The 26064-nt window shown below is 46.3% G+C and overlaps 1 protein-coding gene across 7 annotated transcripts in view; it reads right to left on the bottom strand.

The window, feature by feature from the left end:
- Nucleotides 1–26064, bottom strand: part of Rin2 (Ras and Rab interactor 2) — a 206732-nt gene that overhangs the window by 17552 nt on the left and 163116 nt on the right. For all 7 annotated transcript variants that reach the window (XM_029472237.1, XM_029472240.1, XM_029472239.1 and 4 more), the window contains 5 exons: nucleotides 25245–25437; nucleotides 21257–21368; nucleotides 18865–18937; nucleotides 11437–11528; nucleotides 8834–9994 (listed from right to left, as the gene is read on the bottom strand). In XM_029472237.1, coding sequence (XP_029328097.1) covers nucleotides 8834–9994; nucleotides 11437–11528; nucleotides 18865–18937; nucleotides 21257–21368; nucleotides 25245–25437 — 1631 coding nt within the window. The remainder of the gene's footprint in view (nucleotides 1–8833; nucleotides 9995–11436; nucleotides 11529–18864; nucleotides 18938–21256; nucleotides 21369–25244; nucleotides 25438–26064) is intronic.

Below are 26064 nucleotides of genomic sequence, written 5' to 3'. Positions count from 1 at the left end.
AGGCCAGCCTGGTCTACAAAGTGAGTTCCAGGATAGCCAGGGCTATACAGAGAAACCCTGTCTCGAAAAAACAAAACAAAACAAAACAACAACAACAACAAACAAACAGAATGTTCAGAATGGTTCACGCAATGTCATACACTAACCATTAGTCTGAGCCTGACTGAGCTGGAGACTATTTAAATGATACAAAATGGCGATTGATACCCTTGAAGGGATTCTAACAGTAACCAGAGTTTAAATAAATAACATGGACCGGGAGTCCTTGTCTTAGTTACTTTTCTAACCACAGTAACAGAATACCTGACAGAAAAAAGTCTTCAGGTAGGAAGGGTTTACTTTGGTTTGCAGTTTGAGGGGGCACAGTCCATCGTGGTGAATGAGGTGGTTCTGTCTCTGTCAGTGGGAGCTCAGTGTCTACTTGCTTATTATCTGGGAAGACCAGGAAGCAGAGAGAACAGAAGCAGAGGCAGGCTTAGGCTATAACCCTTAAAGGCCTTTTCTGGGTAAAAGAAATACCAAGAAAGCTACTTGACAAAGATAATAGGAGATTAGCTTATACAGCTTCTTGGTTGACTCTCACCCTAGAATTCTGGTTAGTTAGAAAGGATGAAAGTGTCAGAACGAGAAACTAACACTTGGTAGCAATCTGAGGCGCTTTTGTAGGAAAGTTGAGTTGTAGAATTTAAACATTTACAGTTCTAACATACAACTGGTGCTTGTCTGTGTAGTTCCTGTTTTAGGATTACCTGTGAACTCTCATTGTTAGCCCTGTCAAGCAGGAACTAGGTCATTCTCAGGTCGGGCCTGAAGTTTAGAAGCTAGTCCAAGGAAGTGGGAGATGAGGCATAAAGTACGTTGCTCCTTTCCCAGGATTTGGACAGGTGCACCGTGGGCCTTCCACTGTGCAAGAAGTTGACAGTGAATTGGGATGTCTTTTTCTCATGCACTAACACACATTGCTTTGATGGGATTGTTAGAGAGAGGACTGGAGCCTGGGTGAAGACTAGTGTGGGTTGAGCATTTGTGTGGCTTTCAACAGCCCTGACTAAAATGGGCACAGAATCCCTGGCTGGCTTAGCTTGAGGGTCTCACAGAAGGTGAACCTAAGACAAGGGTTTGAGTGTGGTTGGTCAGCATAGGAGATGATCCCAGAAAGGGAAGGAGAACAACCAATAGGAGGCTCTGTAACAACTGAAGGCAGCTGAGGATTCTAAGATACTGGGCTGAGGTACCTTGGAAGTGTTTCTAGCCGCTGCGCCTAGAGGGTAGAGTGGGCATTCATTTCTCAGCCTTCCTCACCGACCTGGAAAACCACTGTAGTAGGATGAGAAAGTCTGAAGCCAGATGTTCTGGCCACTGAATATCACATGGGCAGCAACTGTCAAGAGTCAAGGCACAGCAATGTACACCACACCTTGTTATATGGGAAGAAAGGGCAGCAAGCAGGTGCTGTGACCAGAACACACATGCAGGTGATCAGCCATCAAGCAGAGACTCCCAACCCAGGGGTCCGGCCTCAGCTTTTCCAGTGACACAGCCCGCACTCCCGCCTTTCAGCGGAGAAGTTTCTCTCAGCAGAGTGTGTAGCCAAGGGAAGCAGAAGGCTATTTACTGAGGTTGCCTGGCAGGCATAAAGTATACATGTCCACTCTTTAAATGTGTGACCTTGAGGGAGACGGGCTTTCCCCTAGCTCAGTTCTCTCATCTGTTATCAGGCTTCCCCAGCTTCACAACAGAACTGCTGAGAGGACTTGGTGAGGTCCCATACCATGAGTACCCACTGTGCATTGAATACCTATTAAGGATGCTAAATTCACACTTCCCTTGGAACAGGTGATGCTTCTGAAGAGACTCCAGGTCTATGGATTCAGGTTGTGGGGGGGGGTTGTTTTGCATTTTAATATTAATTGTGGTTAGTTTAAAAGCCCTCTGCTTTCCTGGTCACTGCCTTCCCTTGCTCAGATACTCATCCCTGTCAGCTCCTCCCCTCTGCTAAAAAAACTGAGGGTCTGAGGCTTTCTAGCTTCTCTGTGCTTTGGTTCTTCTAGAGTTTTATCACAGCCTCATTTTGTTCCCATCTAACATCGTGGAAAGCAGAGAGAGTTAGATATCTTGGGTGGTCATGTATCCATCCCAGCAGGGGAAGTGAACCCAGCCTTATTTTGGATGAGGAAACATGGCACAGTGCAGGGGCTAGGAGGATACCCAAGCCTTCCACTGAGTGTGGGTCAAAGGGTGGGGTCAACCCATCACTAGCGCAGGTTTGGGTGGGGTGACTGGAGAAGCCCAGATTACATCGCTGCACCTACTCCATTCTGTCGACTCTAGGACCGGACAGGACCTCTCTCTGTGTTTCTGGACCTTCTCACAAGCTCCTCCTGGGTCTGCTCTAGTTTTTCGCAGCTTGGATTCCAATGACATTTTCCATTCGCCTACCTCTCTCACTGCAGCAGCCTCAGCCCTCAGTGTTATCTGTGGCTGTTGCCAAGACACTGGGAAAGTTAGGTTTTTTCCTTGACAGGAACTCTTCTGAAGATCTCACCTAGGGAAACGTCACTGGAACTGACTCAGCACAGATCTTCCAGGTAACACATATCCAAGTGTTAAACAGAAAACCCTTCCTTTGGGTACCGACATAATGATGTGTCTCCTTACTCCTGAAGATCACCGATACCTAATGCTGATGGCATCATTGCCAGGTATGGGACAGTCTCCCCTGCAGCTCTGCTGGGGTGTCTTGGAACATATGCTTTGCCATAGGCACATCATCCACACGCACTTTGACTCCTCCACCATAACGCTTTATACCAGCCCAGCCAAGAAGGTATCAATAGACAGATGGCATGTACTGGCATTGTGATTCACTTACTTTTTTAAAAATTACGTGTATTCGTGTGTATCTCTGTGTGGGTATATACACATAAGTGCAGGTACCCCAGGAGGCCAGCAGAGGGCATCAAATCCCTTACAGGAGGTGGTAAACCACCTGAGATGAGTTCTGGGGACTGAACTTGAGTTCACTGAAGGAGTAGTGCATGCTTAGTCACTTTTCCAAGCCTCTCACTTTAAGTTTTGCCCATTTGGTAAGTTTCAGTGAAGGCCACTATGAAAACATATGGGCTTGATCCAGGTAGTATCTCACATAAGGAATCTCTAGGGCTGATTTCAGGGTCTTCCAGTAAAAGATCAGAAAAAAAAAAAAAAAAAAAACCAAGTCAGGGAAGAAGAGGAAGTGCGCCTGTCCCCTGCTCAGACGCTGAGCTTGTGAGGCTGGACTGGAGGTCAGCCCTGCAGACCACTGAAGCCTCAGCCTGTGCACCAGCCCACTTTGCTGACACGGCCAATTGGAATTATTCTCGTTGTGAGTAGTGTAGTGGGAGAGCAAACTGTAATTCTTCTAGTCAATCAGTGTGGCAACTTAGGGCCCCTGACTCACACCCTTCAGTTCTGGTACAAACTCCTCTTTTCCCTGGGTTTCTTGCCCAAGAGGCAGAACTGTCTAGCCCAGCAAACCATCTAGTACAGACATGCCTTGCTCTGTAATTCAATCCACACTTTGAACCTCTGAGCAGGGCATTGGAAATGGCAGAGTTGGAGGTTCCTTGGGTGGAATATCATGGAGTGGCTGACTTATGCTCACAGGCTCTCAGCTACGGGGTGGTGAGCCTTCTTGTGGCTGCTATAACACAACAGATTGAATTTTGATATTCTAAAGTAAGAATGAAGCTGAACTTGGTAGTACATGCCTGTAATCCCAGCTACTTGGGAGGCTGAGACAAGAGGATCATGAGTCAGGGCCATTCTGGGCTGCAGAATAAATTCAATGCCAGCCCAGGCAACTTATTAAGCCCCTGTTTCAAAATAAAAAGAAAAATGAGGGCTTATGCTTGCCTACTGTGTGCCAGGCTCTAAATTCAACCCTCAGTACTGAGGTGGGGAATAAAAATTATTTCGCATTTAAACTAATCTTCAATAATAATATAGACTATTTTTTTTTCAAATTCTAGAAGTGGCCACTCTTTCTCCCATTGCTGTACTAATTCTTAACTTTAAGACACTTGATTCTTTCAGGTGACAGAGTCACAAGTACTAGATTAACAGTCAGAAGATACAAGGTTTTAATCTCAGTTTGGCACTAGCATCCCTCTTGCCACATGACTCAGAATGGCTTTTTAAGAAGCAAATAATTTAAGATCTTAAATCACATTGTGCATTTATGATCATTACATTAGACATTGTAACTTGCACCTGACTTGAACACGCATTTAAAATAGCACCAAATCAGCAGAACTTGAGAGGCAGAAACAGAGGCTGAGGTGAAAGCCACATATTTGAAGCCAGCCTGGTCTACATAGTGAGTTCTAGCCTGGTCTACCTAGTGAGCTCCAGACTGTACATAATGAGTTCCAGCTTTGTCTACATGACAACTTCCAAGCCAACGGAGACTTCCCCCCCGACCTCCCAAGGAGCCAAAACAAAAATGGAACCCCTATATGAAACAAAACAAACACATTAAAAACAAAACAAAACACAATGGCTTCACTCAAAACAACAAACAGCAACCCCAAGTGATACAAAACCAAACCAAAAACCTTTGCCAGACTCTGAACCAAAGTAGCAGTGGTTGCTTAACTTGGAAAAATGACATGTGACCTCCCCTTTTTAGAGGTGGGGTTTCTCACTAGGTAGCCCAGATCAACATCTGACCCTGGGGCTAAAGTAATCCTCCTGCTTCAGCCTCCTATAGCTGGGACTGTAGGTGAGTGTCCCTGCACCAGGCTCTCAATGTTCCCTTTTTACGAGTTCTTCATTCCAGGCAGTTCAAACACATTTCAGCAGCGCCTCTCCGGGGAAACCAACAAACAACAACAAAGATCAAAAAACAAAATCACTCTTGAATACAGAAATCGATGTGCTCTGTGACAAATGTGGGAATTGAGTTTAAGGATGCTTCTTCAAAGAACTGAAATTCTCTTTGAAAAAAAGCATGTTTTAGTTTATGGCAATTAAAGAAAACATGATATTGTCTCGTTTTTCACTGTTAATTGTTAGGAATATGGAGAGTTGGATGTTTTGCCAGAATTAGTCATCTGTGGTGAACATTTTCTTTGAAATAGAAACTCTGAGGGCTACTAACATTTTCAGAGTTAGACAAATTTTGCTTTTCTTGAAATGAAACTTAAAGACAGGAAGAGTTCCCCAAGGCTGATATCAAGTCAAAAGGGAAAGACCGTTCTACTAAAATTAAAGCACCCAATATTGCTATAAGTTTGGCAAATAGATTAAAAAAAATAAACCAAGATAATATGGATTCCCTCTCTCTCATTGGCAGTCAGAAACCAAAGCAAGGATACCAACAAGGAATGACTTTTGGAGTAAATGTATGGTCACACTCATCCACTGTGGTCCTTCATACCATGGGATCCCAGTTAGGAGTATGACTCCCTCTGCCAGTTAAGAACTGACTGCAGAGCTTTGGGTAAAGCCTTGAAGTGTGTCCTGTTCTTTTTAAAACATTGGCTTGTTCATCCCTCTCCCACCTCGGGGTGGGAGGTGGGAGACCGAGTGAAAGCTGCCCAGAAGAAAGCCCATTGGTGGGCTTAGAAAGAAGAGAGAGAGGGTCACACCCTCATTGTTCAACAGACTTACCAAGCTGATGCTGGGCAACTATATATACTCAAGACCCACTAAAGGGCAGGGATTTGGGACAGTCTCAGTAGAATGAAAATTCCCCATTTTAGGACATGGCCACAGACAGTGGCAGCTTTTTATTTTTGACATTGACTCACTGCAAAAAGAAAACTTGACACTTGAGTAAAAAACACTCGAAAGGAGAGCAGTAGGCACTTGAACAAAGTGAGAACGGCTGAGACCTCTCCTCCCACCCACCCCATCTCCTAAAGAACCAGCCTTGGAAGGCGGTACCAGCACTGGCTGCACACACCGAGGAGATCCTTGTCCACAGAATTCATGAGGTCACTTCACCTGTGAATGACAGCTCTGATTCTCCAGGGATTAACCCATGAACCACCTCCTCTCACTTCCTTGGCTTCGGAGTGAACCTTCTGTAAGTCTGGGATTAAGTTAGAATTCCCATCTCCTATATTTGGTCCCCCAGAAGTTGTGAGAAAGGAAGACAGGAAGAAATTCTTTTGAAGCAGAGAAACCCAGATGACATTCCTGAAAAGCTTTCTCCGTACTCAGACACCTGTTCAGAACAAATTTGAGGCTTGAGATTCTGCAGATAGCTTACAACGAAGATTACTGCATTCCTTCCAGGAAGTGAGATAGTGAGATGTGGGAACAAGCATGTATGCACAAGCACACACACACACACACACACACACACACACACATTCACTCACCAGAGCACCGGAGATCAGAAGACCTGGGCTGCATACCACTCCCCTACAGGTCCAGGCCCATACATAGCTCTACACAACCTGGCCTCTTTCGGAACTTGCAAATGCTGAACAATATATGCAGAAATATACCAATATTGGATAAAGAGTCTCAAAACTGTCATTGTATCAACAAGTCCATAGGAAGCCACCCAGCCCTTCAACATAGGGAAATGTCGGGTTAACTCAAAGTTCTCATCAGAGTCCTAATTTAGTCACTTCCACATAGAAGGGGACTGACTGGCTTTCTAATAACCAGGATCGACTTCTTCCCCCTTGGTGTGGCCCTCAGGCTGACCTCTGCAACACTAGCCTTCTCCTTACTTTCAAAAGTCTGGTGCTCTTCAATGTCCTTTCAAAACACTATGGTTTTCATTCATGAAGCAACCGGAAAAAACTGCCCGCCTTCAGGCAAATGTTAAGAAAATACAAAACATCCCAAAGCAGGCTGGGTATGGCAGCACATCTCTGTACTCCCAACTAGCCCTGAAACTAAGCAGGGTGGCTGGACTCTTGACTGTGCAGCCAGGCTAAGAAATACAGCTAGACTTCTGACTTAAAACAAAACCGAACAACTAAACAACCAACCAATCAACAGCAAAACCAATAGAAAAGCACAACAATGTTTGATGCTTTGTGGTTTTGTTTTGGTTTGTTTTGTTTTGGTTTGGTTTTTGGTTTTTTTTCGAGACAGGGTTTCTCTGTATAGCCCTGGCTGTCCTGGAATTGGTTTTTTATATATGTTTTAGCCACAGCATAGGGCTAGCAAACTGTCACAACTCCTCCTCCGTTAGGACAAACACATGCAGTAGGGCTGGCACCGCAGGGGCTTGGGAGCTGAGGCTGGAGAATTGGTGGTTCGAGGCTGGTCTGGGCCACTAAGTACAGAGCTTCATACCAGTTCAAGCTCTGAACTTACCGGCTACTAGATGGTGTGGGCTGGCATACAATCTGCCTTCCTCCATCCCTCAAGAGATAGAAAGCATTTTGACTAGGGTGTGTATGGAAGGGGAGGAGAGTGCTCACTGAAGCAGCCTGTTCAGGCTTCTCGTTCAAATGGGAGGCTCTATAGAGATGGGTTTCCTTTCTTACTAGGGGTTCCTGTAAACATGATGTTGGAGGGGGGTCTTCAGGAGAGAGAAGACTCTTGGGGCTGCAGGGGAAAGAGGGAACTTGTGTGGATATTCTGCATCGTGCAGAAGTCTCCCGAAATGCTTTCCATTCTTAGGCGAAGCACAAAGACACATTCCTTTCAGCCACTTTCTCCAGAGCACCCTAGCTCCTTTAGCCACGCCCAAACAGAACCCTGGGCTAGGTCAGAGTCCCACAAGAAAACAAACAAGGCTTTGAGTCTTTTGTGACCAAATTTCAAAGAACTGCTCAAATTGAGAGAGAGAGAGAGAGAGAGAGAGAGAGAGTGAGAGAGAGAGAGAGAGAGAGAAACACATGCTCTACCACACACTGTTTACTACTTTTGACAAACACACCCAATCAGAAAGAAGAAATCTGGGTTTAGCTAAACCATGGAAATGTTTGTAAACTCTTGGCTGTTGCTGCCCACTGAATGAAGTCTCTGAAATTAACCTTTTAAGAGTCAATGCCTGAAACTAAAACAAAACAACAACACCATCAACAGCAGCAGCAGCAACAACAACAACTACAAAAACCCTGGCTACTCCCGCCCTGGAAAAAAAGACTGCTTGCCAAATTCAAATTTGCCTTGGCAAGATGCTTACCAAAGTAACAATTCAGCCCTTCTGTGAGGTTACAAAGAAAGCATTTCCCCTTGACTCTGGAGAGAAAGCCTTTCATGTGATCTTCAAATTATGTCACTTAAAGGTACACCAAATACACTTCTCTTTCCTATTTCTTGTTTCTTCCCACACTGCCTAATACAGACTCTGTGGGGTGAAAACCAACAGGGAGGTCCACTTGAGGCTGGACAGGAACAAGGTCCCCGAGGGTTGGTCTGTGTTCTTTTCTCTGGGCTGAGGGCTTGGACACAGGTGTGCTCCCCCCACCTCGCCCCTAGTCTTCATACTCCTAGCATATGCTACAAAACAAAAGCACCCACAACCTCTGGAAAGACAGTGAAAATACTGTCAATAAGCATGCAGGTTACAGAGGGATGCACAGCCAGAAAATGCTCAACAGATGTGTCACACGCATAGAGCAAGCGCAGGCAGCAACTGGGACCTTCCAAAGTGGTACAACCCCCACCCCTGGGTAGAATCCTTCTGCAGTTCTAAACATCTGAAGCTTGGTGTGTAGCATCTGCCTTAAAAGGGAGATCTTTCCATTCAATTCAGATGGGAGAGTGTGTCATGTGGAACTCCAGGGTAAACTTCATCCCAGACAACTTACAGGACACACCGGCTGACAAGGGTTACAGCACATCTTACATTTGAAGTGGGTAGAAGGGCACTTACCAATTTGGTCTTCTGGGATCAGTGACTCAATAGGGGGGTCCAGTTCAGAGCTCTGAGACAAATAGTTCTTGACCTGGGTCATAAACTGCCGGATGGTCTGCAGCATATCGGTGCTGGACACATGGCACTCCTTGTTCTCCTTCAGGAAGCTCACGTAGTCCTGCACCAAGCACCCAAAATAGGTGCATTTGTCCCGGGACAGCTCGGCGATCCTGCGGACCATCCGCTTCTCAGGGGTCATGAAGGAGCTGAACACCCCGCTCATCTTTCGCAACTGGGACTTGACAAGCTTGGGCAGCACAAAAGAGCTGTTCCTCTTCTTTTTGGACTTGATGGGAGGTGCCATGGTCTCTTGGTCACTCTCCCCTTCGTAGTCCTCCAGGCTGCTGGTAGTGTCGGCCTCATACCCATACAGAGGCATGCTCCGGTCGAACTCCAGCGAGTCGGAGGAGGAAGTGGAAAGGCTCATGTCGCTCAGCCTCTGCCTGGCTCCATGGCACGGTGGTGGCTGTGATTCAGAGCCGGGCGGCGGCGCCCTTGTGCAATCCCCGGGGGCGTCCCTAGGCGGGGCTCCACCTGCGTGCCCAGCTGTGCCCATCTCTAACTCCAGCTCTAGCTCGGGCTCCGGCTCCGAGCTCCGGCTGGGCCGGCGGGCAGTCAAGGTCTTGGCGCTGCTTTCTGCTTCCAAAAAAGAAGCCTGCTTCTTCAGCCGGGGTGGAGGGATGGGAGTTGGTTTTGTTCCAAGCAGAGCTACGTTCCCATGTTTGCTATGGTTGACTGTTTCTGGCATGCTCGTCTGGGGTTCAGTCCTGGATAGCCCAGGGCTTGTGTGCAGACTATTAATAGCGGGTGGCGGGGGCCTGGGTGGGGGGGACCGAGGTCTCTCGGTGCCATTCGCGTTGGGAGTCCTTGTGCTCGGCCGCTTTGGGCCTGTGCTGAGGTCCTGGCTGTGCACTTTCAAGAAAAGAGGATTAATAAAACACAAGGCTCCGTTGGTCTGGCTGCACTCCAGCTCCGAAGGCGTCCTGGTTTTTATAGAATGCACTCCATTTATAAGGCAGAGCTGACGCAAGGAGGCAGGGCAGATGCCGGCTGAGGGAAGAGGCCTATGGGGAGGTGGGGAGTTTGGGGGTTTGTTGTCTGCCGAGGAGCTCCAAAAATCTGTAAGTCATTATCAGCAAAGACAAGAATGTAAATATAGTGCACTTGGGACATTCCTTCACACACACACACACACACACACACACACACTGTAGGGCAACAGGGGCTTAACTTGGGGTCTGCTTTTTTCCTTTGATCCTCCTCCCCTCCCCCCTTTCCCTTACTGGAAAAGGCATGAAGGCAGCTATGGGTTCACAGGGAGACTCCACCAGGGGCCTCTCACCTTCAAAGCTTTGAGAAAGGTTGGCTGAGCCAACAGGCAGCTCCAGCCCAGCCCTTCACACAGGTAAGAAGGACAAAGAAAACTGGAATAAGTTCAGGATAAGCTCGTAAAGGACAGGGAACTACTGAGCCTGTGCTTTTCAAAATTCCACTTAGCCTAGAGAGCAATGCCACCCTTTCCCATCTACTCCCGGGTGCCCTCCAAGGAGGCGGCGGCCAGCCAAGGAATCCATCTGGCCTCCAAGTTCCCCTTTATGAGGTAGGACCAGCAGCTGGGCCTGGGGGATATTACACAATCTGTGGTTTTACAGATTCAGCATTAAAACCTAACAAAGAGGAAAAACGGCATTCGAGGGTCCCATCCCTACAGGGGGTAGGATGGGATACAGAGTGTGTGTGTGTGTGTGTGTGTGTGTGTGTGTGTGAGTGTGGTTCATATTAGGTTCTAGACATCAAACACTGTGTAGTCTGATTGTCAACCTATCCAAAAACCAAAGTCCTAAAATCTTAAGAGAATTCTCTTTCCATCTAGGAGGAAAATATTTAACTAAAGTTAAACTCATACTGATTCTGCCAGAGCATTGGGGTAAAGTCAAACCAGGTGAACTGTGTGTGTATTGTCAGCCACTGTGTGGTAGAATCTTGCTGTGGGGTGGGGGTGGGGTTACTAGCAGAAGCAGACTTCAGGAGTAAGTCCCACCTGCCTGAGTAAGGACCTTAGGTCAGATGAGGGACATGGCCCACAGCAGTGTGTGTGTGTGTGTGTGGGGGGGGGCTGATTAAGAGGGGAAGAGACAGGTGTCATTAAGAGATCTTCATCCTTACCCTCCTCACAGCACCAGAGTAGCAGAGGTGTCTCTGTACCACTGAAGATAAAAGCCCCACATTGCACCTCTCTTTCCCTTAGTGCTGCCTTTCCCCAGAAAATTACCACAGAAAGGGAAGGCTCTGGCATCTCAAATGGGCTTATGCTGGGCTCACTACTTCTGGGGAGCCCTGCTAGTTTGATGAGAGGAGATTTAGGGGTTACCCAGGCACACTTAGCTCCAGTATTTGAGAGTCGGATGGGCATTGGGTAATGAATCCTAGAAAATGTGACCTCATGGTTCCGAGAGCTGCGTTTTGTTATGGAAGCGAGATTCTTACAAGTGTTTTTGATGTAGCGATGGGGCCACAAGGGATTCATTTTAAGACAGAGCCAGGCATGGACACCCACTTACTTAGTCCCAGTTGGGCTAGTTCTTCAAGCTGAGACTCCGTCTTGGCTGTTGAAATGGCATAAGGCAGCTTCAAGGTGAATGGCAAAACGTCCCTGTTGTAAGCAAAATGGAGAGAGAGAAGGTTTGTAATTACTTGGCTGGCGATTCTCTCTTACATTATTATTATTATTATTATTTTTACTCTGGAAATGTTTCATCTTAAACCGTCGAAACCATCTCAAGTGGACACCCATACCACACGCAACCAGACCTTCTCTCTTTTTGGTGACTCTCATCTAATTTATCCCACTGTGGGACAGGCTGAGACACAAGGCTGCTTGATTGAATCTGTGCCAATGATCAAGTCTCCCTGATGGGTAGCATTAGGGGTGCAGAGTTCAATATCAGAATGATTATGCTGGTAATCTCATCACTCTTGTAATGCATGGTGACCCACTTGGCGAGATGCTAACCCTTGTGTTGCACTCTTCCTCTCTAGACGGGGACGTTCAATCATCAATCCCCATCACCTTACAGGCAGCAGGCTCTCAGCAAGTGAGTACCTGCTGGCAAGAAAGTATCGAATGCAGTTTCATTGTGCCACATTCCAACTGGAGATCACTCATGTGTGCTGGAAATGAAAGTCTCTACTGTGTTTTACAGCCGATGTGCTCTAACTTGGATGTACACATACATAGGTCCCGGGGGTGGGGGGTATCGGTCTAGTCATATTACGAATTGCATACTTAGATTCAGGCAATCTGGGTGGGGCTCCCAGGTCATGGATGTCACTTGCCATTGGATCAACCTTCGAAGGCAAGTTTCAGGTGCCTCATGTCAACAACCATCAAAGAGGATGGCACCATGTGCTGATGTGCCATATGCAGAGGGGACCCAGAGAGTGACAAGACTAATAGGAAAGCACAACAGGTTCCTGCCATGGTCAGGGCAAAAAGTCTTCAGGAGCAAATGCATGGGCCATGGTATGTTTCTCAGACAGGGGAGAGGCACATGGAAGAAACAGCTGCTCATTTTCTGCAAGGCTGAGAACCAAGCTCTTAGAACTCATAAGGTTAGCACAGGTGTCAGCACAAGCCCCTGTCCAGGTGAATGTCATATTCAAAGACAACAGTGACCCAAACAAAAAGGTGTTATCTATTTATTTATTGGTAGTGTTGTTGGACTTATAAAAAATAATTATTTACTCCTTCACTCCACAAATGTTTATTGTCAGCTAGGAGAAACAGACATTGTTCTGGGCTAGGAAGAAAACACGCGTCCCTGCCAGAGGAGAGAACCAAGACAATGAACACTACCAGGATATAAACAAGTAAGCTATGTACAGAATTTATGGGAAGGGCCACAGACCATGGGAAAACATGTGTGAAGGGGAAACAGACTGCTTGAAGCCAGGTGTTAGGAGGCACGCTTGCAGCACTGGGTATGACAGGGAGGCTTAAGCAGGAGGATCAGAAGTTCCAGGCCAGCTGGAATTTGCCACACAGCAAATTCCAGAACAGCCTGCCTCAAAAATAAAATAAATAAAAATAAAAATATAAGAGGGCCAGCCAGTGAGATGGCCCAGTGAATAAAGGTGGTTGCTATGCTAACCTGGATACCTGGGCTTGATCCAAAAAAACCCATGGAAAGATGAATGGAGAGACCTGAGTCCAAGAGTTGTGCTCTGGCATCCACATGCACGCCATGGCACCAGCAACTCCCCCTCCCCCCACTCCCCCTTTAAAAAAGAAATTAAGCCAATAAAGAAAAAAGAGTATTTGAAAGCAATTAGAACCTAGGCCAAGATTTCTAAATAGTTAATTCAGATTATATATAATATACATATATATACATTACACACACATACCCACACAGTCTGGGGGGGGAGGGGGTCTCAGGAAATGACCAGTAGTTAAAGCACTTGCCTCACAAGTTTGAGGACTGGAATTTAGAACCTTTAAACCTATGTAAGTGTCAGGCGGGTAGGTGACCCCTGTAACACGACTCTCATAAAGCAGAGGTCAGGAACTTCCAGAGCAAGCTGCCTAGTGAGGACACCCATAGTGCTGAGCTCTGGCTTTGGCTGAGAGACCCTGCCTCAGTAAGGTGGATGTACCACTGAGGGTGATTGCTGACGTGCAATAGCACATATATGAATGTGCACCCTGCCCACATGCACTCACACACATGCACAATGCATACACGCCACACACACAATCAGGAGAAGATGTATCCAGTGAGTAAATCACACAGGGAAGACAATTCCAGGGAGTGGGAACAGTTGCCTGGGATGGGGAGGGCCTGCTACACGGAGAACAGCAGCAAGTGGGTCACTGTGGCAGGCACGGAGTTAGTGAGCGATAGAAACGGAAGCTCCTGCCTCTTATTTTGTCATCAAAACCATGCCTTGCAAGTTTCTGTTGAAAAGAATCACACACCAGATCATCCTGTTGTTTATGGTGAGATTAGGCAACACTGTGGAATGAACTAGATCAAATCTGGGCGGCTGGAAAAATCTTGGAACCCTTAAAGCTGTTGACAGTCAATTACAAAGCTGCAGAGTCCATGAAAATAACAAAGCAAGGGTGTTCCGACACCCAATGGTGTCACCCAAACTCTACTGCGCTCTACTCCGATGTCAGGAGGCTGCTTCTCCTGAGGGTGTCCAGCCCTGATCAACTCCTGCTTCCATGAGACCTTTACACCTGACCTGAGATTGTGAACAGTTTCTTCAGTGTCCTGGTGGGGCAGTGACCCTGGCTCTAACCTGAAGTGGAGACTAATGAGAACTAGAATCTTGTAACATGAAAGTATATCGCAAACACGTGTTTGTAAAAACCTCACTCAGTCCATTCAAATCTACTTTCTTTATGCAATGCAGAGAAAAGTAACTTGTAACAAAACCAGCCTATGTTTATTTTAAGCTTTTACCTAGCTCAGCATGCTGTCTGGAGTCCAAACATCATCTGACAGCTTGGGTTTTCTTAATGACATAGGAAAGGAAGCTATACCTGGCTTTTGTTAATAGACGGTTGTAGGTTTTGACTTATTTAGACAATTAGATGTTGTACATGAGCCATCTTACACTGGAGTACCCAGCATCTTAACACACACACATGACACACACACACACACATGACACCCCTCCACACACACACTTGTTTTTTATCTCCACCTCATTTAAAAACCAAAGGAGCCCCGATGTTAAAGTTTGCACATAAAACAGGACCAACATCTTACATACAGAACTTTCTCCCAAGAGGCCCAGTACATGCACAATCTAGATTTATTTCATCTTTGCTCTGTATGTTTTGTTTCTAAAGGAAGAGAAACTAATATTAACCAGCTAGTTTTGCTTCTTTTTTAGATTTGCTTTTTTCCCTTATATGTATGAGGTTTTTTTTTTTTTTTTTTTTTTGCCTGCATGTATATCTTGCCAAATGTATGCCTGGTGCCCTTAGAGGCCAGAAAGGTATGTCGGATTCCCTGGGACTGGAGTGACAGCTGTGATCCAAGAATCAAATACCAGTCCTCTAGAACACCAGACAGCGCTCTTACCACCGCCCCACCCCAGCAATTTCTACAGCAACTCAGAGCTGCTGGGTTCTGATTATATGATGGTAAGCAAGCACCTCACTCTTAGAGTTCTAATTCACAAGGCTGCCAGGAGGGCAAGGGATAATGTGCCTGTTGTACCTGGCACAAATATGCAAGACATAAGCTATTATTTCAATATCAGAAGTACGGTCCTAGCCGGGCGGTGGTGGCCCACACCTTTAATCCCAGCACTTGGGAGGTAGAGGCAGGTGGATTTCTGAGTTCGAGACCAGCCTGGTCTACAGAGTGAGTTCCAGGACAGCCAAGGCTACACAGAGAAACCCTGTCTCGAACAACAACAACAACAACAGAGGTACGGTCCAAGCCCAGTAGCAATATCAGTATCACCTGGGGGCTTACTGGACATGCAGAATGTGGCACAGCCCAGACCTTTTGAGACCCTCTTAACAGAGTTACAATTGATGCTGGGGCACAATTGAGTGTGAGAGGCAGCTGTTTCTCTGTACTATGCTGGCAATGCCCCAGCTGCTGATGGGTGGCAGTCACTACTTCTTTTCCCAACTTTCCTTTCCATTGAGCTCATCCAACACTGCAAGTTGGGTGCCCACTCACTGTGGATTCTTTTGTCCGTGCACACCAGGCCCGTTCTGTGTGGGAACCCACCAAGATAAATGCTCTACTAGCAACTAGGTAGGAAACTTCAGAAATACTTTGGAAAGACTGGATCCTGTTGGGCTGGAGAGATGGCTCAGCAGTTAGGAGCACTGACTGCTCTTCTCAAGATCCTGAGTTCAAATCCCAGCAACCACATGGTGGCTCACAACCATCTGTAATAGGATCTGATGCCCTCTTCTGGTGTGTCTGAAGATAGCTACAGCGTACTTAGATGTAATAATAAGTAAATCTTTGGGCCAGAGTGAGCAGGGCTGGAACGAGCGGGTCCGGCCAGAGTGAGCAGAGGTCCTGAATTCAATTCCCAGCAACCGTAGGATGGCTTACAACCATCTGTACAGCTGTGGGTGTACTCATACACATAAAACAAATAAATAAATCTTAAGAAAATATTTTAAGACTGGATCCTGTCAACCACTGATGACCAAGCATGTCAGTAAGGAACATTAGAGAAGTAATGGAAGCTAAGGAGAAATGACTCTCAGGCCCCTTTACCTACAAATGTTGGCGCTGGATTGATTCTTCTGTAAGCACCTCAAGTGTATACTGTGCTTGGTAATTTGCCAACGGCCTTCTTTTACTTTAGGATTTTTAATCACCAGCCTGCCTGGCTACTCCAGCAGGTACTGTGGCCTGCTTCTGAGTATAGAGGACAGAGACAGGATCTACTCTCTGTGGCTGCCAAATATTTGTGGGTGTAAGGCTCTTTCCCAACAGCAGCACAATTACTGGAAGGCAAAGTTGGAAGGAGAGTTGACAGCCAGCCTCACCTCTGGCTGACATGTCAGCACCAACAACCTCTCTAACCTGGGTGGCTTGAGACCAGATGGGGTGTGGTCTCCTGGGGTGGAGGTGGCTGAGGGAAGGGGTGGGTGCTGCCGGGGCTATGTCTTTGGGTAACATGTTTCCTTTAAACCTTTTAGAGACAGGAATTGCAATCATCATAGCATCGGGTTGCTATTGGTTTTAGTTATGCAGCGCTTAAGGAAGCTGGGGAAGTTCACTGCTTGAGATAATACACCTCACAACTGTTTAAGGGTTTTGTTTGCCTTTTGCACAATTTTAATATAATCCTGAATGGTCAGGATATAATTACATTAAAAATATCATACTCGGGGCTGGTGAGATGGCTCAGTGGGTAAGAGCACCCGACTGCTCTTCCGAAGGTCTGGAGTTCAAATCCCAGCAACCACATGGTGGCTCACAACCATCCGTAAGGAGATCTGACTCCCTCTTCTGGAGTGTCTGAAAACAGCTACAGTGTACTTACATATAATAAATAAATAAATAAATAAATAAATGAATAAATCTTAAAAAAAAAAAGCACGTCCCATTTAAAAAAAAAATCATACTCTTGTTCTAAACTTTGACCCCAAAGCTTTGTATTTGCATAAAGCAGCTCCAGTTTGTGGTTTGTGTGATACCCAGCACTGCAACTGCAACACACGTCGCCCTGCATATATGTTTAATCCCAGCACTTGGGAGGCAGAGGCAGGCGGATTTCTGAGTTTAAGGCCAGCCTGGTCTACAAAGTGAGTTCCAGGACAGCCAGGGCTACACAGAGAAACCCTGTCTCTAAAACAAAAAAAAGTGTGCATTAAATACGAATATATTTAGCTGAGTTTTAAAATTCTGAAGAAAGAGAAGTGATGTAGTGTTCAGCTAGGCAATGTCTTCAGTCTCTTAATTGAAAAAGACGTGTTATGAGCAGTTGTCGCTCAGATGTTTAGGAGTGAAGCACACAGGTCCCAGGAACTGTGACCCTACCCTGGAGCGTCCCTTTGGGAGAGCTCCCCACGCAGGCACTGCCCATCCTGGGAGCTGCCCTCATTTCCTTCCTGCTAGTGAGCAGGGCTAGGGTCTCCTCAGGAGATGCCTCCTCTTCCTCATGCTATTCACTGGATAGCTTCAGCTAGCCTGAGAACTTAGTTGTTATGCTGGGCAGAGAAAATCAACAGGATGATGGATGCCAAACAATCTAATCCTTAAGTTAAAATAAACTGGGCCAAACCAAAATGACTCTCCAGTCTCAGTGAGGCAGCCGTAAGTCGTGAGTTCTGAAAAGATAGTTCCCTGTCATTACTGCAGTGAGCAAACAGAAAAGCTACGGAAGCCAGGCCAGGCTCTGCCTGGGTTAAAACAGGCAAGGACCAGTCTGAAGAACTGGCTCGACCATTAAGAGCACACTTACTGCTTTCACAGAGGACCTGGGCTCTATTCCTAGCACCCGTATGGTGGCTCACGACCATCCATAACTCGAGTTCCAGGGGATCTGATGCCCTCTTCTGACCTCTGTGGGTACCAGGTGTGAGTGTAGTGCACAGACATGCATTCAGGCAAATACTCATATGCATAAAATAGAATAAAAACTTGAAAGGAAAGAAGGAAGGAAGGAAGGTGGGAGGGGAAGCAAGCAGGCAAGGCCACCTTCTGCAGGCAGCAAGAGTTTCTTTGCTTAATCACTGTGAGAACACTGGCTTCACTTGGCTGTTTTGATGTTTTGTTCTTTGGCATTGCTAAGAATCAAATCCGGGGTCTCAGGCTTTGTAAGCAAATGCTTTACCAGTCAGCTACAACCTCTGGCACAAGAACACTGACTTTGAAAAGCTGTTATGTGTGTCAAGAAAAGAATAATAATGGAAACCTACCACTCACATCCTTTCAGCCCTGGAAAGGGTGTGAGCACCCAGGTGGCCTGAAGAAGAACCATGCAGGATTAATGGGTTGGTTTAAAGAATCCATACTTGAGAATGGGCTCTGTCCCCTGGAGTTTTCAAAAACACTATTGGAGACCTTGACAAGCTACAGGTTTATGTACTCATTCTCTCTCTCTCTCTCTCTCTCTCTCTCTCACACACACACACACACACACACCTTGCCCTGCTGTGTTCTTATGGATGCATGTTTATACAGGTAGGTATATCAGTATGTGGGTGGGTTTGTGTTTATGTATTGTGTGGGCATGTTTCCTGGTAAATGGGTCTAGCCATCAGGAGCCATGGGGCCAGCTTGAAGAAAAAACTATGCTAATGAGAATTTGCATCTGGAGGGCCAGGCAGCTGTTTCCATCTTAAGCTTAATACCAGAATGGGGTGAACACCTTAAGCGGCAAATCCTTCCCTGACACCTGGTAGGTGACCAGCCTTCTCCAGACAAATGTCTAGATCGTATCATACATCGAGCAGGTCCTTTAAGTCATGAGATGCTCAGAATCCTTACCTGCTGATGCAGTAGAAGGCAATGAGCCGGAATAAATCTGCAAAGCTGATTCCTGAGCCTTCCAGGGAAAAGGCTAGAAAAAAAAAAAGAGAGAGAGAGAGAGATTCCAGAGGTGGCTGGATCTTCCTGAGTGTGTCTGGGAAGGAAGGGCATCTAACACAGCATATGTAGGCCTGTCTCCACCCTTTTAGACTACTGTGCAGCTTATCCAAACCAGCTGTGAGGGGGTTGTCTGACAGCCAGACCCAGCTTTAAACAGCCAGGAGGCCGAGGGCGGTCTTCCTGACTCACTCTCAGCACACACTCCGTGCATGGTAAACACTCCCTTGCACAACAACCTTTGTTTGTTTTGAAGTTCAGAGCACAGAGTTGGGCAGGGGCAAGGGCTCATCTGGCTGTACTGTGAAGCCACCAACACTCAGCAGTAGTGGGTTAAAGGTCCCCCCACCCCAACCTTTCTTCTTAGATTATGGACCTTCAGTGCCATACTCCCTCTGGTAAGTCAGAAGCCCTCTCATGTAGACACAAGGCAGAGGGACGTGAACCAGGAGGTCAGTTTAAGGGTTCTAGAAATCAGTTCTGAGATACATTCTATATAAAGATTCGAAAATCCAGTCCCCTTGCCTGGCCCCATCACACAAGCTCCCAAATAAAAGATGCTTTCTGACAAGGCGCTGTTGCCACATGTATGGCTCCCAGACGGTGGAGGCAGGGGTGGCTTGGTTTCTAATCCTCACACCTTGGCCAACCACCTCCATCTCACCTGTGAAATAGACAGGAACAGTTCCCTGCCAGCCAGAAGGATGGCAGTAGAATAGAATGTGCATTTAATGAAATACCTTACGTCAAAGAACTATACATGAATATATTTCTGGAGGTGTTCATTACATCCTCCAGAAATAATGCTAAAATATCTGTTATTGTAGTAAGCCCTTCTCCCATCCCAATGTGTATAGGATATAGGCTAGCAGGGTAGATATCATTATCTTGGGACTTGGGCCTGCAGTAAGCCATGATGGATAGGATAAGGCTTTGTACAAACTAGCCCTTTCAGTCACTTGTAAGTCCCTTGGGGAGGATTAGAGGGGATGACTGAAGTCTTGGAATCTGATGGAGAAAAAAAAAAAAAAAAGCAAAACTTCTGGCTTCAGGAAACTCAATAAACAGGGGTAGGGGTGGGGCCCGAGGTTTCCTGACAACAGTGTGCTTCAGAGGGAAGGAAGTGGTTTCTTTGTCATGGGGAACTTTGGGAATTGCAAGGGATTTAAAAGCCAGGAGAACTTGTTGCTGGTTGGGCCAGCAACCTTTCAAAAGCCAACTCAGAATAACGGGGTCAATTTAACGTAAATTCATTATTTATTAACTCACTGTACACCCACTGTCTTTAAAATGGCTGTGGGTCTAAATTGTGCTGTCAGATTATCTCTGGCATTCAATCTGTATTTAATCGTTCCCCAGGTTCAGCCTACCCCGGGGGTCCTGTTTCCCAGTCACCCTTGATTGTGTGAGTTCCTGGTTGAAGCAGATCATGTATGCAGGCAGGGGTTTCCTGTGCCAGAAATGTCACGTCCATGGATCCTATGTCAGGCTATTGGCTTAAGGAGACTGGACACGAGGGTACGGGAATCTCATGCCTGCCGGTCAGTTAGCCTCAGCACCTTCAAATGCAGGGACCAAGCCACGCTCCATCCTTGGGGCTCCCCAATTCTCCTGGCCTTCACCCCTCAGCTTGCTAACCTAGAATTTTCAGATCTCTCCACTCTGTTGTGCAGACCATTTCCTGACCCTTTCTTGGAGACTGGCAGTACCTCAGAACTGTGTGTTCCCTCTTTTATTTAAAACTTGGCCTCTCGAAACTCCACATTCTCAATGACCAGAAAGTAGACAACAGAAAGAAAACCAAACAGTGCAAAGCAACAACTCTCGGCAAATCTCCAGCTAGTCATCTGCCCATGGGGCTGGATTCATCTTGATTAACTGCCTTTCATAGAAGACTGAACAGTGACTACCTGGAGGGAACTTGTGTGCAAAGAGGCTCATTTAGTCATGAAGATGTGTAGATACAAGTTTTGGCTTTAGACCTTGTAAAGAGGGCTCTGTAGCTGCAGGTGCCCTGTGGTTTAGTCATCAGTAAACCTGGGCACCCAATCAACACTGTACCCAACAGGGGACAGGGCAAGAAAGTCTACACTCAGCCCCTATCATGTGTCAAGCCTTAGGGTGCACACAATATGCATGGGTTGTTTAACTGGCCTATGACTTGCTCTGAGGTTAACATCGCCTCACTGTGGGGATGGGAAAGCCAAAGCTAAAGGCCAGGACTAGACACATCTGTCTGCATCAAAGTCCAGGCTCCCTCCCGTCAGCCCTGCCCTCACTATCTGACACTTACTGTAGGTGCTTTCCTTTATAGTAAACTCTTTGAGAGGTGCTCCAAATTCACAGGGCAGGCGAAGGGAGAGGACTTTCTTCTGCATTTTGGAGGATTTCCGAACCAAAAAGATCTAGGAGAAGGAAAACGAAACACATGTTAAGAAGATTGAAACCCGGGTGCATGCGTTTTCCTATATATGACGCCCTGTGAATAAACATTTCCCATAGACAGCTCGGTGCAGGACACTCTACAGAGAAAGTTAAGAGCTTACCGAGGACACTTCACTTTCAAAAGGGGCTTAGGGGCCGGAGAGGTGACTCAGTGGTCAAGAACACTGGCTACCCTTCCAAAAGACCAGGGTTCAATTCCCAGTGCCCTCATGGCAGCTCACAACTGCCTGTAACTCCAGTTTCAGAGGAGTGGACACCTTCACACAAAAATAGATGCAGGCAAAACATCAATGCACATGAAATGAAAATAACGTATTCAAAGGGGCTTAGAGGAAGCCTGCTTTCACTCTGATGGATCCCAACCTTACCGATCCCTTGTTTGCACTGGCATTCTGGTGACTCTTGCACTGTCTCAAATAGCTGTCTTGGTGGGTGAAACAAATTCTAAACAAAGATCACATGGTCAAACTGTAGATGGTAAACTGTGAGTTCACTGGCAAATTTGTGAGCTCATGGCAAATTTGAGAGAGGAACTCGAATTTGCTAAGAGTGAAAAAAGCAGTTATTTTTTAGTTTTAGGTTTTGCTTTTGAATATGAATTTCTAGCTTCCTTTGAAAAATGAGATAGTACGTCAAGTCAGACAATGACAAAAACCTTGAGAAGGAAAACAATGGCTGCTTCATTTGGGAGGTAGGTATCAGGTCTCTGATGTTCACCCCAGCCAACACTGAGGCTGCTCCGTCTGGTCCTAACACTGTCTTCACCAAATTGTTTTAGACCAAAACAATTTCCAGTGATGAGGTCAAGGCCACTGGGCCTGCCAGTGCAGAGGCAGGCCAGCCATGCTCTGCTGTGTAGGTTGAGTCCTCCTAGCTCCAGGAAGCATCATCCACCTGCCTGCAATCAAGTGAAGTGCAGAGTGTGGTGGCCTTGGCTAAGTCCTGGTCCCTGTCTATAGCAAATGGTCCCTTTTCCTTAAAGATCCCACAGTAGTTATCTCTTTCTTCTGCATTCGAACCTTACATGCTCACCTTCTCTCTCTTGCTACAGTATTTCACAGCTGACCCCCTCACCCACCCCCACCCTGGAGATCTTTGCCTTTCTTTTTATGTTTACACTACCCATGATGCTTATTGGGGGAAGGTGTGACCAGAAAATCTTTTGAGTCCCCCCACCCCTCACCCCCCAGTAACAATGGAACATCCACGGAACTCTCCTGGTTCACATATCTGATCACTTGGGCTCTGGGACAAATTAAAACTGAGGCAGAAGCCCTGCAAATAACATCCTGGGTGAATGTGTTTGGGGTAAGGGATCCAAGCTCTGAGAGGCGGCTGTTGGCAGAGATGAAGCACAGCTCCCTTCTACAGGACAGCCAAGGCCACACAGAGAAACCCTGTATGAAAAAAATATATATATAGGGACTTCCCTGGAGACTAGTTAGGGACCAGGCGATCAGGAGTACAGGCTCTCCAGGCTTTATGTCGCAGGGGCTGACAAAGTCAGGCTTGCAGAACACATCCACCCTGGTCCTGTTTCTGTGAGTAACTCTGTATTGAAGCAGAGCTGCTTACTCCCTTCACATAGTATCTGTAGCTGCTTCTGCCTGGCAAAAGCCTGTGCTGCATAGGTGTGACAGACACTGTTTGGCCAGACAAACCAACTATCTCCACACTCAGGCTCCTTACAGAGCTGTCCACAGACCTCTTGCTTAATTAAGGGTGCCGAAACATCCTCAGTACATTCATACATTCATGCCACCAGGACCAGGCCTCTAGCCACCTGCTTTTCCTTCAGCCCCCATGATCACTTCTGGTCCACATGGCGCCTGTCCTCAGCCTGCCCCATCTTGTCAGGAAGGCTCTGTCAAGAGCTCAGGTACGTGGATAGAGAGACTATTCTGCTAGCTTGCTCCTCATACAAGCCTCAGCAGGAATGGCTATGCCCCACCCAGGAGGGGAGCAGGGCAGGATGGGGAACTACTACCTGGTAAGGTCCTGCTTCAGAACTTTTGGCAGAAATGCACAAGCACATAAATCAATTGGTAGAAAGCAGAGGCTCCCAGGAAGAAGTTTCTGACCATAGAGACCAAGCCTGGGGGCAACAGCCCAGTAGGCTGCTTAAGGAATTCTCTCCAAGGATGATCAAATAGTGCCCCTCATAGCCCCTCCTGGAGCTGGGAGGACTCCAGCTACACAGCAGCACATGGCAGGCCCACCTCTGCACTGACAGGCCCAGTGGTCTTGACATCATGAAATTCTTAGTCTTGTCTGTTTCTGTATTTAGGAAGGAAGAAAGAAGCAAAGACAGGCAGACTCACTTGTAAGGACAGAGTGTGACAGAGGTAGGCCCTGGCAGCTACAGGACTCTAAAGCTGAGTTTGGTACCCTGCTGCTATGACATTCCTCAGCTAGCTGTTAATAGAATTTTTCCCCATACTATCCATGTATGGCTTAGTTACTTTGTATCTATTTGTATCTATCATATGCTTTAAGCCTTATTTTGTCTGTGATTTATTGTATTTGTCTTCTGTTTGGAAGTGGACATCACACAGAGGGATGTTCTACAGTGACAGAGAGCCTCTATCCTGAACCTTCCCCTATGGCAGCCTCCTGTGAGTCCTGAGTACTGAAAATGTGGTTAGGGAAAGTCCATAACTGAGTTGCTATTTTCATTCACTGTAGTGTGTTAGAACTTAAATAGCTACAATGGAGGTGAGACCTTATCACAGTGAACAACACAGGATATGCCAGTCACACTGAATAATGTTTTGCTGTTGCTGTTTATTTTTAAGAAATGGAGCTGTGAAGTGGTATTTATTTATTTAGACCCAAAGTTGATATCAGGTATCTTTGTCAATTACTCTATGCTATATTTACTGAGACTGTTCAATTGAATCCAGAGCTCACAGATTGGCTGGTGGGTCCATACTCTAGTTCTTATACTTTATATGACCAGTGCCTTATCTACTGAGCTATTCCCTAGTGCCATATATGCATGTATGTGTATGTGTGTATATATGTATTTGTGTGTATATGTATATATACATATACACACACATATAGTATATATGTATATATGTATTTGTGTGTATATGTATATATACATATACACACATATAGTATATATGTATATATGTATATGTGTATATGTGTGTACACACACACACACACACACACACACACACACACAGTTTTTCTACATTGCCCAGGCTGGTCTTGAACCTAGATCCTTCTGCCTCAGTCTCCCAAGTACCCGGATTACAGATATAGGCCGCCATGTCTAGCTACAGTGAGTAGCCTGACAAAGGGGAAGCAATGGCCCCAGATAGGTAGTAGCTGCTGAAACACAATCAGATTTTGATTGACATGGAAAGCTACTGAAAAGTCAAGGAAAATACAGGAAGCCCAAGAAGACAAGCCTCTGGTCACAGACCTTTCTAAGGTTGTATTCCCAGATGAATGACTGAACCTCACAGGGTTCCTTAACTCAGAATGAAAGAAGAGCATAGGGAACAACCAGGGATCCAGAAGCAGGCTCAGAAGGTCAGGCCTGGACCTCTGGCCAGGGGCTCCACTTCCTTCCTTTGATGCCCTGGCGCCCTGCTGAGCCATACAGTCCCATAATTGAGAAGATGAAGACAGGAAGACAGGCCTGGAAAGGAATCTACTCCTAGAAACTGTCTTATGGACCAGAATTTTCCTGCATGGTATTTGATGTCTATACTGGAAGCCATATGGCCCAGGAGCTGGAAAGAACTTTCTGGCAATTTTTCCAAGTGTTCCTTTGTCAGGCAGCAGCATACCTGCCTCAGCTCCCGAGTTTTGGCTCTTACCCCTGGAGGCTGGGCCTGCAGGACCTCTGCTGCCCCCTCCTCACTCAGATTCAGCTGCAGCCATATGGGATGGGTATGCAGGAGCCGGTCCAGAATGCTGAGCCTGTTGGAGAGGCTGTCATAGCCAGAGTCTCGGGGACATGTCTTCCCATCCTTGTCTTCAGAGTAGCCACCATCCTTGTGTCTCACCATGCTAGAATAAAGAAAAGAACAGGGCTCAGTGACTGATGCTATTCCCTGGAACTTACTGATCAGATCTGTCACAGCATATGTATACACTGGGGTCACCACCCTCCAGTCAAAAAGTATGGAGGACAGATTCATTTCTTATTTTACTCTACCTGTATTTTCAAAAGGTCCTAAGTACCATAAACTGTTTGGTTTAGGTTTGTTTGTCTTTGGGCTAAAGTATTTGCTACTTGGAGGACAGAACGTCAAACTGCTAAATTTCAGGCTTTCTGATGCCTGAAGTCTCAATGCTTAAAAGCACTTGTCACAAACACAAGTTCTGTTGTGCTGTATTACAGGCAAAACACACTTAAGCATATTTGTTGTGTATCTAAATTACTGGTTTTCATTTCTTCTTACAAACCTAAATATTCTTTATCCCCAACATTATGGATAATAAAAATATCATAATTCAATGGTGCTGTATGTGATGTTTGTAAAATCATATGACATTATTCATAAAAGCCAACAAATATGTGCCCTAAAAGCTTTTTATAGTTGGGTGTGGTGAGGTGGCACATGCCTTTAATCTCAGCAGTCAGGCAGTAGAGCTAAGGCAGATCTCTGTGAATTCAAGGTCAGATGGGGGAAC

The sequence above is a fragment of the Mus caroli genome, chromosome 2, assembly GCF_900094665.2.
Source record: "Mus caroli chromosome 2, CAROLI_EIJ_v1.1, whole genome shotgun sequence".
In the NCBI taxonomy this organism is placed as follows: Eukaryota; Metazoa; Chordata; class Mammalia; order Rodentia; family Muridae; genus Mus; species Mus caroli.
Note: the sequence above shows the minus strand (reverse complement) of the source record. Positions and strands in the feature narration are given on the sequence as shown.